The following is a 15,981-nucleotide window of genomic DNA, read 5'->3' on the forward strand; positions in this document are numbered from 1 at the left end:
GGATCAACCTGAACCTGTCAGGATTCAGTTCTCCATCTAGAAGTATCAATTTTTATCATTTTAAGCAAATAAAACTAATTGCACACTCACCTGGATCTCACGAGATGAATTCAGCACCAAAATTTTAAAGTTTAATTGGAAGGGGGAAGCTAAAAAGTGCCAAATCTATAAAAGTGAAAGTTTTTAAGCTCAAGTTCATTACACATTCCCCCTTCAGCGTTATTTTCACGAAGTAAAAACCCTATCAGTTTAATACACATGTAGTACAAGGGACTAAAAAGGTGATTAAGAAATGTTTTACTCTCGCACTTTTTACTTTACACTTCACAAACACTATACAATGTAGCAAGACATAACATTAAAACCCAAGCATCCGATTAGCTGCCAGCTGAAATTTGAAGGGACATCAAGAGAGCCTTGCTAAATAACTGGGGAAGTGTTTGAAGGTAGTTTTTCTTCATTTCTGTCGGCATACAGCACAGTTTACTTTTTCTGTTTAGAACCCAGAAGCTGCCAGGGGAAACGTCAGTTGTCAGCTTCACCTTCTCGGTGTCACCTAATTAGTCAAGAAGAACGTTACAGGGAAGCATCAGCTTTGCCACAGAACACCCCTGTTCCTGTAACCAGTGTTTCATTGATAAATAACTACTTTTCAACCAAAGTTATTAAATCTAAACCATAGCAGCGTAGTTTAGAGGTACATCAGAAGTTTTCACTTTCATGTGAGTGAAGGGATAACATCACTGGGATTAAGTCCTGAAGTTTAAAATCTTATTACTCACTTCTCTGACAAAAGCAATGCATCCCCCTTAACAATAAAATCGGTATTGTGAAGGAAATCTTGTTGGTCCCCTGGCAGTAACTCACCATAGTGAGCAGTGCTGGTTTCCCCCAGTGGAAAACCAGTAAGGTAGTTTAGGCATAGCGGGAAAGGACCAACAAGAGTGTGTTTTGGACACCACCATCAATTTTCTCACAGCAAGGAAGAAAGGGCTGACAAGTCACTGATTTTAAGCCATTGTTGTCTTCTTTTCTTGTAATTGTCTCTTCTTAAGTCACGGTTTCAGTGCCCATCTCAACCAACAGGCTGAGGGCAGCGAGAACATCCCACTGCCTCTGGTGCATCCCACTGAGCACAGTGGCTCAAAATTTTACCTCACCTAAACATCCAAGCAAGGCATGTAATCAGTTATTGCAACTGATTCAATTAATACAAATCATTAAGGAAAAGAGAAAACAATCTGAAAAAAATTTGGCTGATGTCTTCCTCCGGAATCAGCTGAGAGTGCTCACCAGTGAGCAGGCTTGAAGTTCAGGTAGGGTTTGTGATATAAAACACTTGCATGTATATATAAATATGTATATATTTTTACATCACAAAGCATCTCTCTCACATATCTGCGTTATATATATTTATAAAATCACAAATATTTTTATATCACAAATTATACCTATACACCCCCACACTTGTTTTTAGGAATTGGACTTTTTTTAGGAATTTTAAAATCAAACATATGCAGTGCTGTAAGAAGGAAAATAATACAAAATGTTACATGATTAAATCCTGTCAAGATCTTTGCCTGGATGTGCTGATGAGACTGCTGCATGATTTTTCCTGTAAACTCTTGCGGCTTATCCATGAAATGCAATTAAAGTTGTCAGGATCATGAAACCCCTTTAACTGGAATTTTACTGTCTATGCAGTATCAAGTGGAATAAGCCTGTACACATTTATTCCTCCCAGACTGACAGCATCTCTTCAAGTTCTCTCTCACTCTCTGCATCCTGGAAATGTAATAAGAAAATAGATAAAATATACAGCCTGAAGGAAACAATTAAAAAAGAGCATTTCCCTCTTCTTCTCCAACCCCATACCAGGTTTTAAGTATATCCCCAGCCTCACATTTTTCCCCTTAATGCTTTTTATCCCCACCGCCCCCCCCCCCCCCCCCCCCCGTTTCTTTCCTCTCGCCGCTGCTGTCAAAGCCTATCTAAGTTTTGCACATGTCAAAGTTTCTCTTATGTTTCCTTTTGAGAGAAGAGAACTGACAACCAAACCAGCAGAATTCAAACATCTGCTCTCTCACTGATTTTCATACTCTGGATAAATGCCCTTGTTCTTCCTTCTCAACATGATGGAAGCTATTTGATTGATGATGAGAACTAACATTTGCAAAGACTTAACGAATCCACTTAAGCACTGGCTTCTTTACTCCATTCCCACTTTTAATTTCAGAGCAGAAGAGAGAATTAACTCTTCATGACTTTTCTGCCTGTAGCCCTCTCCTGGTCTTTCCTGAAAATCTCAATGCTTTTACGATTTAATCTTATGCCTCCAACACCTATTTTTTGATCTTTTCGAAAAAATAATCTTTCTATTTATCAGACATACCATTCCAACTCTGTCTAGAGAGATTCCCAACCAGTGTACAGTGAGGAAGCTCCTCATCAGGCAGAGCTGGGATATTCCCTTCTGCAAGAAGAGAGTAAGTTCTGCTCCGTACCCCATTTTCCCCAGATTTGGCAGCAGCCAGTAGCCAAGTGGTTTCTGCAATACTGGCCAGTGCCCTGCAGGTGGGAGCACAGGCAAGCCAGCTCCTTGCCAGATGGTTTGCCAAGATCTCTTGCGTACTTGTGGTTTGAATCTCAGCACAATACTTTTGCTACAGCAATGTAAAAACTAATTATGGCCCTAAACCCAGAGTGGCATGAAATGCTGCGTATAACTCTGCCTTCTGCCCAGCATGTTTATTCCATCAGACTAAGGCTGAAGCTGTAAGATCTGGACCTTCCTTATGGTAGTTTGTTTGCATTTCTCATGATGATGCCAATAACACCAGGTTAATATTATAAGCTGTCATATTTTTATTCAGTTTCTAACTGGCAGTAATTTGAGGGCACTGTCTATACAGCTTTTGCTTAACAGAAAAAGTGCAAAGGAAAGTGCAAAAGACCTCCCAGCTGGGGAATGCTGCCGCATGGCAGTTTCTCAAATGCAGTATAGCCTGCTCTCTAAAACCCTGTAAAAGTAATAAGAGCTGAAATATCCCAGATATTAAAAAAAAAATAAAAATATGTAAATGCAGGGCAGCACATACAAACTTCTGAAAGGCCAAGCAAGTCAAATGCTGGTGCCTTCTCTGAAGCTGCACAGGCCATTAGAAGATGTAAAGCCGTGCTCCAGCCCGAGGACAACAACCGATCAGCTTCAGTGGCCCCATCTGAGTTGAGCTGGCCAGGCACGATAGTGCCCAAATGAATAAACCTCCCCCCAAAACAGGGTAGTGGGAAGTGTACAGCAATCACTCAGCAGTTCTGCAGATACACCAGTCCATGAGCTGCCGCACTGAACACGTGCTGGGCATGCAAATGTGTCCATAATCTAACCCTGCAAACAAGACAGTACTTGCACGGTGACGTGCTGGACTTCTAAGCCTGTATCAGGCATACTATCAACTTCTGAATATTTTTCATTATTTTGCTGAATTGCTTTAGGCATTCAGATAGCAGGTCCCAAGAGAAGAAGAGTCCACACTAAGGAACAAAATACTTTAAAACCTGGGCTTGCAAGCTGGAACATCTTTTAGAAGATAAAATTATCTCTGCTCATCACTAACACGTGCTTACTGAGACCGCTACCTCTTTTGTATTAACTGGCAGCTCCGAGGCAAGATTCATCCAGAGAGCAGCTGCAGAGTTGTTCCCCAGGTCCTTGTAACACTGTGAACATAAAATGACAACGTGAGAAGAGTTAAATGGGAAAAAATAGGCAGCAAATGTAACTGAGCAATTATGAACCCTGGCAACTGATAACAAGAGCTACTGCTACCTCTTACCCATCTGCACAGCATAGATGCGGGCTTCTGACATTTCATGCCATATACTTCACGCACAAAGCATTAGAATCTCAATCAGATTATAGGATACTAGATTTCCCTTTTTGGTGTTTTTGTTTGTTTTGGGCAAAGAGATTGTTATTTTGGTTGAAGATTTTCAGGTGTTCCTGTGATTTTTACCATTATTGAAACTCTGTTTTTATTTCCACTTAGGCACTATTCCTCACAGCACTTTCATCACAAACCCTCTGCACTGAGAGCACATCACCTTACGAAGCTTACATTCCCTGGGCTGTTAAAAATGAGGTTCAATTGCAAGCGCCGTAACGTCTAATATTGACAGGTCTCTTGGGTCTCACAATAGGTGTGAAAAATCCTTCATCATGAACTCTTCTCCAGCAGCAGAGAAACTGTCATCCCTCTATGTAATAGGGAGTTTTTCAGTGCCTAGAGAGTGACGGAGGCATTTGCAGACTACAAAATAAGCACGGTAAAATGAAGCGGTGGCTAAAAAAACCCCATCAGCAATGCAGTTAATCACTGTAATTGCCATAAAAAGCCAACATTCAGTTAGGATAAGGACAGCAGTTAAAACTCCTGTAGACTGAAATATCACTGCATGGTATGTGCATGAGTGTATTTTGGTGATTTTCCCATGTTGTGGGGTAGTTCTGAGAGAGAATATCCATTCTGCTGTGGGCACTGTCGGATTTTTGCATCTGATGAATTCAAAATAGATGGAGCCATGGGCATCCATTGAAGCCTTTAAAAACCCTGCATCCCTGCATATCAGCCAAAAATGTCAGAAGATAACTGTAAAACACAATTATTTTTTCCTCTGAAGTTTGACCCATCAGAGCACTATCTCTTTCAAAATAATTAGACACCAATTACACTTTTTAAATTTTGTGATTGAATATGTGACCCAAAGTAACAAAGCCTGGGATTAGAGGAAAAAAAACCCAACCCAAACCTAAAATCAAACAGATCCAAGTAGTCCTACTAACCTCTACACTAATTTGTGTTTGCACTATATTTCTGAAGCTCAATCACATCTGCCAGACATGTGGTGAACTATTAACCCAATAAAAACATATCAGCTGATATAGATTACACACAATGAAACCCACATTTTTACATCAACTCTGAAAATCTGTTCAGGTTAAGACTTGACAGTATTTGCTGCTGCAGCTTCCCTGGAAATAAGTTCCAAGTCTTCCATCCTTTATACTATAAAAGACATTTAGGGGCGATTTTGAATTTCCATGAAAGCTGGCTGTATTTACAAGCAGAAAGAGAAGCAATTAAGACCACATTCATCATGGTACATAAGCAGCCAGAAACAAAAAGCTAGCTGATTTACAAATACGTATCTGATTTTATCTAACAGATGACTCATGACTAAATACACACAGTGAGCTGCAATACATCAAAGACAAAATCCAGCTGGTGTGAAGGCTACTACACCTCTTGCTAGGTCTTCCTCCTCTGCTATCACCTTCATTCTCCTTTAATGAGATGCTTATTGTGGAATAAGTTTTGCACCTAGGTTCCAGTAATAATGTATTCCAGACCAAGCAGATCCTATGACTTGCACGCTACCCTGATAAAATTCACATTCTTTGGGACACTGGGAATTCAGGAATTTCACAGAGAATGACTACAGCTACTCTTTGCTACGCCCACTCTGGCTAATACTTCTAAAGCTATTTGGACTTTAAACTAGACTCCAACTGGAGGCTGTAGGTATTAAGCAGCAACTTTTAACATTTAAGAGTTCAAAACCAATTATTCCCTCAACGCAAACAAAAAGAACTTTGGAGCTCCAGCTCCAGGCACTCGTGGTGTATTTAATCATCACTCAAGACTCCCATCTGTCCTGGTAAGATAGAGACATACTTTATCCTTTACTTTTCCCCATGACACTTTCTGTACACACCACAGAAGTCCATAGTGGTGGCGGTATTAAACCTCCAGCCTGTGGCTTACCAGTTACCAGTGCTGTTTTATATAGAATTTGATCTCTTAAAAAACAAGAAGGGTGCTCCGCTGGATGACTCAAAGGCAATATCCTCCCTGAATTGTAATGTCTCCACACTAGGTGATGATTTGACCTTTTTTAGGAACATTATCATCTTACAAAATCTTGCTTCTGCATGAAGTAATTTACATGTCCATAGCACTTTACAGCCAAAGGTAATTTTTTAATACAAATCTTATCCTAGGAGCATGTGACTGATCTAAAGAAAGCAACAAGTGACTGGTTACCTTGGCAATGTATACTCGTCCTGCTTTGGAAAATCCTGGGCTGAGCTCTTCAACCTATAAAGGACAGAGGGGAGGGTGCAGCAGGCAGAGGGGAGCAGACATTAGGATGTGCAAAGGACATAGTTAATGCTTACATCAGGCTTGCTGCATCTCTTAAAAAAGAAAAAAAAAAATTACTAAACCCTACTTTTGTAAATCAGTAGTGTAAGAGTTTTTCATAGGGTTGCCTGGCTGGGTTAGTACAGTCCTCAGATTCTCATAAAAAAGTGCCCGTGACTCAACGAACAACATTCACACTCTCACCAAATCTAAGCGCCATGAAAGAACAGTGAGGTGAAGTCAAGCACTCAGAAGCTAAGGGAAACTCAGAACCAGCCTGACAACCTCCACTTGCACATGTGCATGCACTATTTTTAACCTCCTTGCCCATGCAGTCTCACCCACTTGGGCTTTTCCCAAATATACTGGTGCCAAATCTCAGGAATCTTCCCCCAATTTTTCATCTTCTCCTTCCTGGCTACTAATTCCCAGGTTCCTAGTTACTCATGTCCCCCTGCCTTCTTCCATTCACTCAGCTACAGTTACCGCTCTCCAAGTAACTTTATTCCAGTATGTTCCCATCAAGAACCCTTGGCCTGACCTCTATCCCACCCTCACGCAAACTCCCCAATGTGCTCTACCAAGATGTTTGGCCCCAGACATCAGAGGAAGCACCGAGAGCACAAGACAGACAGTGTTCATCCTCTTAATTCTGTTGTCTGACCTTAGATCTAGTTCAGCTTGTGACTAACCCAGAGCTGCAATTTGCCAGAAGATTTCCATTCCCCTGAAGCGTGCCAACTGTGGCTGAAAGCTGAAACAGACTCTGTGAGCATACAGGAAGCACACTTGTTCGGGGGTAATTAGCTTCCAGAGGGACGCTTCTGTGTCCTTTTGAAAATCTACATATCTGACCAAAGCTAAACCTCAGAAAATACAAGTTCCTGTTTCAAACTGCAGCACTGTCCCAACTCATCAATAAAAGCGACAAGCTGTTTTTCTTTCTAATGAAAAGAAACAAAACACTTTGCCTCAAACTTACTTCTGAAACGATTTAACCACTCTGGCTGAAAAGTCAGTTGCCTAGGGCTGATACCTACCACCTACCCCCTCTCAAACAACAACATTTTGGCAAAATCCTAAGAAACTGAAATAAGTATGACATTCCCTGACACTTTCCAGAACTGCTGACCCAACCTATGAGTTATAAAGTGGTAGGGCAATTTGTTTCTGTAACACTTCATCAGAGGTGCTCAAGAGTAGTTCTCAGGCACAGCCAAAGACAGTCTGCTTAACTCATCTTGTGCAGACCCTTGCAACAAGAGCTGTATGCTCAAAAATGTGACTCAGACCAGATCTTAAATTTATTTTCATCAATGGGAGGACGAAAAGAAGCCATTCAGAGGGCAGGACTCTCACAAAGCAGGAAGTACTCTGAAGAACTGCTTTCTAGAAATACATAAGCAATATGCCCCTGAAACCTTAAAGTAGTTGTCTTAAAATGTTTGAAGCTGAGTCTGACCTCATCAGACAGCCTTTTAATAAAACATTCTGAGAGAAATCAAGACAGAATGTATCTACACAAGCATTCCCAGAGATGACCTCAAACAGATCTTACAGACCCTGAAAGAGCAGGCCATATGCCTTTAATATCAAGCAATGAATCACTCCACTGTGCAGCTTTTAAAATGAAAACCAAAACCCTTAAAACTAATTCTGAACACTTTGGGTCTAGTTCCGATGTCTTCAAAATCACTTTCTTCTGTCTGGCTGTTCTATAACAGAGGCTCCACAATTTTTCCTTTCACCAGCTTTTTCTCCACAGGTTCTAGTCAATGGAGATGTATCATGGAGCACTTGGGAAAGCACTAAGTTTAAGCAGAACACAAATACTCCAGTTCCACACTTGTGATTGCATTTGGCAGGTTAGCAATGCTCTTGCTTATCAGATCCCATTACCCGTAAGAAGTTTTGCAGCGCGTCCTGTACAGTGGCTGTAGGAGGGGCTTCAAACAAAGCAGAAGCAGTCTTTTTTTCAAGCCACCCCAGGTGGGAAACCTGCAGAGACAGTAAGATGAAACTGTCAACCCCTCTAGAGACACAGCATATGCAAAAGTATACAGACAAGGAACTATCCAGTTTCTTGTAGCTGGCTCATGCACCTGAGAGAAAGCCAAGGACCTTGGTAGTGTCGGCAGATTCTGGACAAGTACCCAAGTCCAGCCACAGAATTAAACCTGATGTGCTTTTCCTTATACCAAGTCAGCTTTTGCAATTCCGTACATCAGCTGCCACATGCACAATGCTCAAAGTAAGATTTGTCTCTGTCTCTACAACTGGATATTACAGGCACGCAACAGTGCGGGTGGTCCAAAATCCCAAACCGCCACATTGCAGCCACACCAGTTGCTGGCAGTTCCCAGAGATGCATCGGGGAAAATGCACGTACGGAACCCTCCCATCGCCAGCTGCAACCTTGTATGTGTTCTCCCCATACAAAGATCCCTCGAGAGGCAGGCTAAAGTCTTCCCACCAACAGATACTCACATCTTGAGAAACAGGTAGCTATAATAATTATTTCATGAAAACTTATTCTCCTGCTCCCAGCTCCTCTCTCTAATAAGAAACACCCTGAAACTTCCATGAGGGAAAGGACGCACAGGACTGTAACTTCTGATAATGTCTTCTTGGTTTAATGCTATATAATTCTTATAATGCAGAATAGCAGAAGCACTAACGTATTTCTGCATACATCTGGTTTTGTTTCATAGCTTTAGCAGCTCTAAGAGCAGTAAGGCTGAGTAGCAAGTCCATAACAGAATGAAGAGCTACGAGCTTCCACTAGTTTAGTTCACTGCTCCTCTGTAATTAACAGCGTCAATTCAGCTACAGCCTCTGCAATGTGACTTCATTTTTGACAGTAGCGAAGCACTTTCAAATTGTATAAACTGAAAAGTAGATATTTACTGCAAACTCTTACTTCTTTTTATAGGCACTAAATCTGATTTATGGTATTTGACTCCAAGCTTCTCCCTGTCAAGAAATAGAAAGCAGCCGGCACGCTTACTTCTAATACCTCCAATACTTTGCATAGCAAAGGCAGAGGAAACACATGCTAAATATTATACAGATATACTGTGCGCAGCAGCTCTTGCCAGCCCTGAAATGTCCTTGATCACATCCATATGTGCTTAAAGAACTGAAGGTAGTTTTTCACTAAGTAAAGCACAGGGAACAGTAAGCTAGTTTGCATCTAGTACTTTTTCTAATCCATTTTTTGCCATTTCACCTGCAGTGACTAAAACCTATGTCCAGGGCCCTGAACCCTTCAGAGCTCCAATTCAGAGCAGCTCAGAAATAACACTTCAAGCAAACAGCTTCCCTCTAGGAAAGAGACAAAAAGCAGAGGGAAAAATGAAACGCAGAATAGTGGCAATATATAAATGAAACTGCAAATGCCCCAGCAGCTTTTACTCTTATCACACAGAGGTACACCAAGTACTTTTAAAGCCTTTTATTGATTCAGGGGCAAAAGTATTACAATAGCAAGAGCAAATGATGTTGCCAAAGAGCAAATGACATTGCCAATATGAAACCACTCTCTTCATGCTTCTTAAAACATCAGTGTGTGTTCAGTACCACTGGCCTTTCTATACCTTCTTCTGGCCTTTGATCATTAGCACAGAGCAACCCGCTGGAAATGGGCTCAGCTGGCATTTGTCCCAATCACCAGCTCAGTGTTTCTGTAGTCCCTCTCGCCTATGAACTTACATAAACTCTTGTTAAAAACCTGTAGCATTTGTAAGAGAGTGCTTTGAGTGGTAACACCAGTATGAAGGTATACATTTTAGATTTAGTAAGAGGCAGACAAGAGGGAGGTGGACTGCCTAAGACTTCTCAATTACAGTTCAGAAAACACTTCGATGGAAAGCTGAGAGATTCCGAATTCACTGTGTCCTGGCAGACAACAGTTTCAGCAGTGCTTTTATAAAAGCATGGAGGTGCCACACATACAAGAACATGAGCTTTTACATCGTAAGAGGTTTCTGAATACAATGAGTTAACAGTATTCATCAGTGGAGTGTTTTACCTGGCACTGTTTCACGACTGAAATGAAGAGCTTCTCGATCCCATGCAAGCACACCCTTTAAACTACTTCTCCAAGCAACCAGGACATTCCCACACCTGTACTTTCCGATACAATATCTGAGTTCAGCCACCAAAGAGTGTCCTCAGTCCTTAAGCTGGTGGTTTGAATCCATCTCTCTTTCATTTAAACAGGGATGATTTAAATTCCAAGGAGGAAGAAAACAGCAGTAAGTAGTAATAAACTATTTTACCTGGTAACACCACCTGCCCAAGAGATAGTAACACTTTGGATCCTCTGGTTTCAGTTCAATCGCCTTATCAATGTGCTCCTATGGAAAACCATCACCAACACACATTATATTTTTGTTATAAGCGAACACAATATTCACGACAGCAGATGAACAAACGTGGAAAGAGGAAAGGAAGAAGTCCACAAGTTAAGTGTCAGTGACCAACAAAATGACAGCTACAAAGAGATTCCAAATTTTCTTAAAAACTGTTTCAGTGAACACAGAAAACCAGCATTTTATGAGTCTCAGAGACAAGAATTACTATACATAATAAAAAAAATGAAGCTGCCCTTCATTTTGTTCTACCACCTTTTCAGAGCTTTGACAGAATCAACTCATTAGTCACATCGACAGCTGACAAGGCAAAAATTATACGGGGCCTGTTCTGTAGGAACTGTTCCAGGCACATTCTCTTACCCTGTAACATCCCTGCTGTGGATAAAAAGCAAATAAAGGAACCTCAGGAAGATTAAATCCTCTTTGAGAAATAACTGCTTTGCATTTAGGGGAGGGTGCGAGCACGCTCACAGACAGTTACTGAAGAAAAGTTGTTGCTCCATCTTACTACCACATTGTAATTTGATGTTAGGAGTTCTCAGTCTCACCATATACAGACATTTTATTTGCAAGACTCTTCCTCTTCTTTTTTCTGAGATTACAGTGTGCAAAAGTGCAGAGCCAGACCTGTCACCCCCATTACATGTCGCTGGAGTCACCTTCGTCAGTCCACACCTCCCACTCACAGCATCTCTTCAAGACCTATCGCTTCCTTAACAAGAGCTGGAGCCAATTTTCCTAATTTATTACTACAGAAATAAGTATTGTTCAACATTTACACAAAAACCAGCACATCCTTCCTACTCACCTTAAAAACATATCCGATTTGAATGCGCTTCTGAATACTCTCATGTTCTGATAACTGCCCACAAAGAATAGCATACCTACACAGAGGAGACATTTGCATGAAATCAAGCAGGCAGTTTAAAATATACATTTGTATTCTGTTGCTACCTTCAAAAGGAAGATATGTAAGTGCATTAAAGCTTCACAACTTACTGGGGAAAACAAGGAATACTGTACATCTTTTACAGGGAAGAGACATATGCAGTAAGAAATGTAGTGCACAAGAAGGAATTAGCTTGAATGATGTTGGCAAGTCAACAGGAATGGATTGACAGTGAGACAAAAATTCCTTGCAGTGATGGCTGGAAAGCCTTGTTCTACATAAAACAGGAGCAGCACACTTCTACGCCCTAAATCTCTTCACTCAGCAACAAAACTGTGTCAAAGCACAGAGCACTGAAGAATAAATGCTATTGCAGCGAGAGCCAGAACTATGAAAAGCTCTAAGATGCACAGTGATCTTCCATACGAAACACCCAATCTATAGCACAGCTGCCATCTACTTCAAGGGAAAAGATCGTGAAAACCTACCTATATCCTGCAGCCCAACACGGCCACCAAACGTGGGAAGAAAAATAACATGTTGAAAGGGCAAAGCCATTTAGTGTTGTCCAGTAAGAGATCATAAATTGTGAGCCTGAGAAGCATAGGCCCTAGCAAAATCAGTTGTTTCATGAGCTGTGAAAGTTAAGGAAGGTTAATTATCCATGGATTTGCACCCTCCCATCTCACTGCCCTGCACCACAGAGGTTCAAATGCCCTCCCTCCCTCCACTGCTTCCCAAGAAACAAAAAAACCAAACTGTGGAGGTGTGTGATTCAATGCAAACTGATATTTCAGCTGTGCTGATTTGGTCTTTGACCTCTGCCATCCCACTTAGGTAAGAGCTGTGGGAACGGAAGAGGCTTCCTCACTCTTCTCTGACTATGGCTCAAAAAATATTAGGTGCAACAGATGGACAAATGAATAACACAAGTCTCGTTTTTTCAAAAAAAACAAAGCTGAAAAGTAGAAAGATGCAAGGAAACCTCGAGATTTCTTTACTACATCCACATCCCAGTGCTGCTGGATACTCTGTCTCATCTCAACACACCATATCCCAAAGCACCCCTGGTGACAGCTAACCACAACAGATGTTCATGCAGGAATTTGTCAGAAGACTTCTGAGTCTCCACACTTCCTTCAGTGTCACAAAAAACCCCCCCACAAAACATTTCACACCTCATTGCTCTTGCCTGAACTAAGTTTTCAATGTGTCAGCTACAATACAAAGAAGTTGCACCTCCTGATTATTTAGAATTTTTCATTAAATCTGATTCTTTTAACATGCTAATTTTATTGGGAAAAAACCCTCTGGTTCAGTTCTAAAATTCTTATTTTTTCACGATACCGGAAAAGATTACTAGATCAGTGTCTTAACTGGGTAAAATCCATTCTCTCCCACTGACAAAGTTCACAGCTGCACTGACACAATCTGTCCCTTACAGATGCTGAAGTAAATGTTTTTATGATCTCCTCCAGTTTTGTTTCACAACAAACATCAGCCTGTGCTAAATACCCTTAACCACAACATGACTCGGTTTAGAAATACAAGCCAACAAAAGGCTTATTTTCTAAGATCACAAGATAAAAATATTTCTATACAATACATCATACAGTCTGTAGCCCTGTCTAACATATAGGAACTTGTCAGAATATAGCTCCTATAACCATACTGTTTAAGCTACTGAATACATGGGCAGGCATTAAATAAGATTAGGTCAAGTTTAAGGTTCTGCAACAAAACAGGGGAACACCATGCCTTTTTGAAATAGAAGCTAAACTGCTGCATAACCTCCCTTTATATCACCCCATCCTTCCCCAGCGAAAGCCTAACGAGCCCCTTCAAAGCAGCAGCAAGTCCAACAGGACACTGGGCTAGTTCAGTCGGATCTCTCCACCAAACATATAAACATCAAGTGGTGCGATATGCAGCTGTCAAGAAATATAAATACCAGGTTTTTTTTTAACAGCGTGGCGAGATGTTACATAAAATAAGCAGTAAACAGTAGTCCTATCTTTGTGTCATGAAAATAAAATAATTTTTTAAGAAAGAAAAAAAAAATGCTAAGAGATGCCTGAACTGTTTTTTCCCTGCAGTCCCAGATGACACTACTCAACCCAGCTTTGCTGGTCTCAGCCCTTTGCATGAACCTTCCTTTTCAGCTTGTGCCTCGAGGTCCGATGGCACCAGCCTGCGGGTGATTTTCATACACAAGACTTTGTGGTTCTGAGATTTTAGGCTCTGGAGGTCTTCAGATCCCGGCTTCCCTTCCTCGCTCAGCAGTACCAACATGGTTTTCTGCTTTTTTCTCTTCTGCTTGTTTAGCTTGGCTTGTTGGAGCTATTTATTCTAGTTCATCTGGTGAAACGCCTTGGGATGAGTGTCACAAGAGGCATTGCTGAGTTCAGGAGGACTGACCAGCAGTAACAGGATAGATTAAAAATAACGAGTTTGGGAAGGGGATTTTCATCTTCTGTAAACAAGATGTAACCTCTGAAGCACTGTGCAGATTGATGTCTCAGCAGTTACCAAAACCTTGTATTATGATATCCCTTGACTAATTATTAACCAGAACTACTCATTAAGCTGCTGACACTGGTCAAACTGCAAGTTCCCGTATGAATCTCAGCTCAGTAACATTTCCCCATTTATTAGAAAATAAACTCTGTGGAAGCAGATACTACCAGATGAGAGACCCTCTGCTCTTCCAGCTTAAATCCCCAAGCTTGGGACACAGAGCTCTGAAGAAACTTCATTTTCGATGCTGCACTCTGGCTGACTCCCATCGAAGCAGGACTCCTGGCCTCTGAGCACAAAACACAGCTCAGCACAGCCCAGCACCTCCAGCTCCATGGCCAGCATGGTTTGCCAACCCAAATACATCTCTTATCTCTTTTAACTGTTTCAAAGACTCGCTAGCTGGGTGTGCTGGTGCTTCTCTCTGCATTAGACAATCAGGAAATTAAAAAGAAACTGCAAGGCAAAGGAGAATAAAAGGAAAAGGGGAAAGAAGTGAGGCGAAGCAGCAATTCTGCAGCCAACTGATAAAAGTGAAATAGAGTGTGCTTTGTATTGTTGAAGATGAGCCAAACAGGAAAGTCTGACCAGTGACAACAGCATGAAGGCACCGAAGTTCTTTCCTTTTATTGACATCAAAATTTGCTTCATACATATTTAACTAATTTTTCATTGCAACACCCAACAAACTAATGAGCTAGAACACATTCCTATTCAATCAGCATTAGCTGTGAACTGAACAGATCAAGGCTAGCTTGTAAAAATTCTTCAGTGTCATTCAAGCAGCACTGCCAGTAAATCAAGAAAGAAGTTTTATCATACACAGACAAGAAGATTAAAAATCCTTCTCAGAGCTCAACTTTCACCCACCAGAGTCAGATAAAAGCTAGAAGAATAAAACCCTTTATCAAGTAAATGATCTGGAGAAACAAAGCTCCAAAATACACATCTCGATAAAAGAATTTAGAAGTCCTCTCAATTTTTTATGAGCATTACCAGTTTTTCACCTTCCTGTGCACTGACTACTCTCTTCACTTGAGAACAAGAAGGAGACAGATAAGTAGCATGAAAGTACTTGGACTGCAACACACCAAAAATTAAAATAATCATTAATTTAGGAATTAGTACTTTGGGAGAGACAGCAGAATTCCCAGTGACTTAACCTGAAATTAACGACTGTCTGGTCTTAAAGAGCTTGGGCTTTCCTAAGGGGAGACAAGATCGAAGGAAAACACGAGGAAGGCAGAAGTATTCCTCCAGGCTTTGTCTGCATGGAGAGCTCAGTGAGGAGGCCAGGGTGTAAATTCACAGAGCATCAGTTAAACTGAAATAATTCCCCATTTGGCTATGCTTAGTAGCCCTGTTCTCCAGTGGCACAACCAGATCTCCCTTCCCTACAGGCTATGAACATCCATACGGGAGAGTTTCTACATTCTGTATGAACAACCTAGTTTCTGCATTAACTTCCCACCACACGTAAGTCCGAAGCCTAAGCCTGGCTTTGCCCTGCCAGCAGCGTAAGTCTGGCTGTTGCCAGCTGAGTATCGATAAACTTTGGTTTACTTTGTAGAAAGCCACGTCACTGCTGTGTTCACTGCTGGTCATACATCTTCCCAGATAAGGGTAAGAATTCATCAAGAGCCCCGCTGGCTTGACATGGGAGATAAAAGCCCAGTTTGAGGTGTAAGAAACCCCAAGACTTAGGCAGAGATAGCAAATCTGTAATGTACAGACCTGCTGAAAAGGGTAATCGACGATGATGGCATGTATGCTAGAAATTTAAGCACAATAAATCATGTTCTAGATTAAAGAAACATTGGTTTTCTACTGTCACTGTCTCAATTTTCCACCGGGATTAAAATTTTATACATGTTCTTTCACATTAAGGGATCACATAAAAAACTGCCATGATTAACATTGGCTTCACCTCTGTTCTGACTCACAAAAATACTTACAGCTACTCTTAAATTGTAAAAAAAAAACCCAACAAAACAAA

The 15,981-nt window shown here is 41.1% G+C and overlaps 1 protein-coding gene across 5 annotated transcripts in view; it reads right to left on the reverse strand.

Annotated features, from left to right (window-relative positions):
* Positions 1-109: 109 nt before the first annotated feature.
* Positions 110-15,981, reverse strand: part of RMDN3 (regulator of microtubule dynamics 3) — a 42,327-nt gene continuing 26,455 nt past the window's right edge. For all 5 annotated transcript variants that reach the window (XM_027795223.2, XM_055813462.1, XM_055813465.1 and 2 more), the window contains exons 7-12: positions 11,388-11,463; positions 10,484-10,561; positions 8,103-8,201; positions 6,105-6,158; positions 3,640-3,720; positions 110-1,785 (exon numbers count right to left, since the gene is read on the reverse strand). In XM_027795223.2, the coding sequence (XP_027651024.2) occupies positions 1,732-1,785; positions 3,640-3,720; positions 6,105-6,158; positions 8,103-8,201; positions 10,484-10,561; positions 11,388-11,463 (442 nt within the window). In that variant the 3' untranslated portion in view covers positions 110-1,731. The remainder of the gene's footprint in view (positions 1,786-3,639; positions 3,721-6,104; positions 6,159-8,102; positions 8,202-10,483; positions 10,562-11,387; positions 11,464-15,981) is intronic.

This window comes from Falco peregrinus, chromosome 9, assembly GCF_023634155.1.
Source record: "Falco peregrinus isolate bFalPer1 chromosome 9, bFalPer1.pri, whole genome shotgun sequence".
NCBI classification, from domain to species: Eukaryota; Metazoa; Chordata; class Aves; order Falconiformes; family Falconidae; genus Falco; species Falco peregrinus.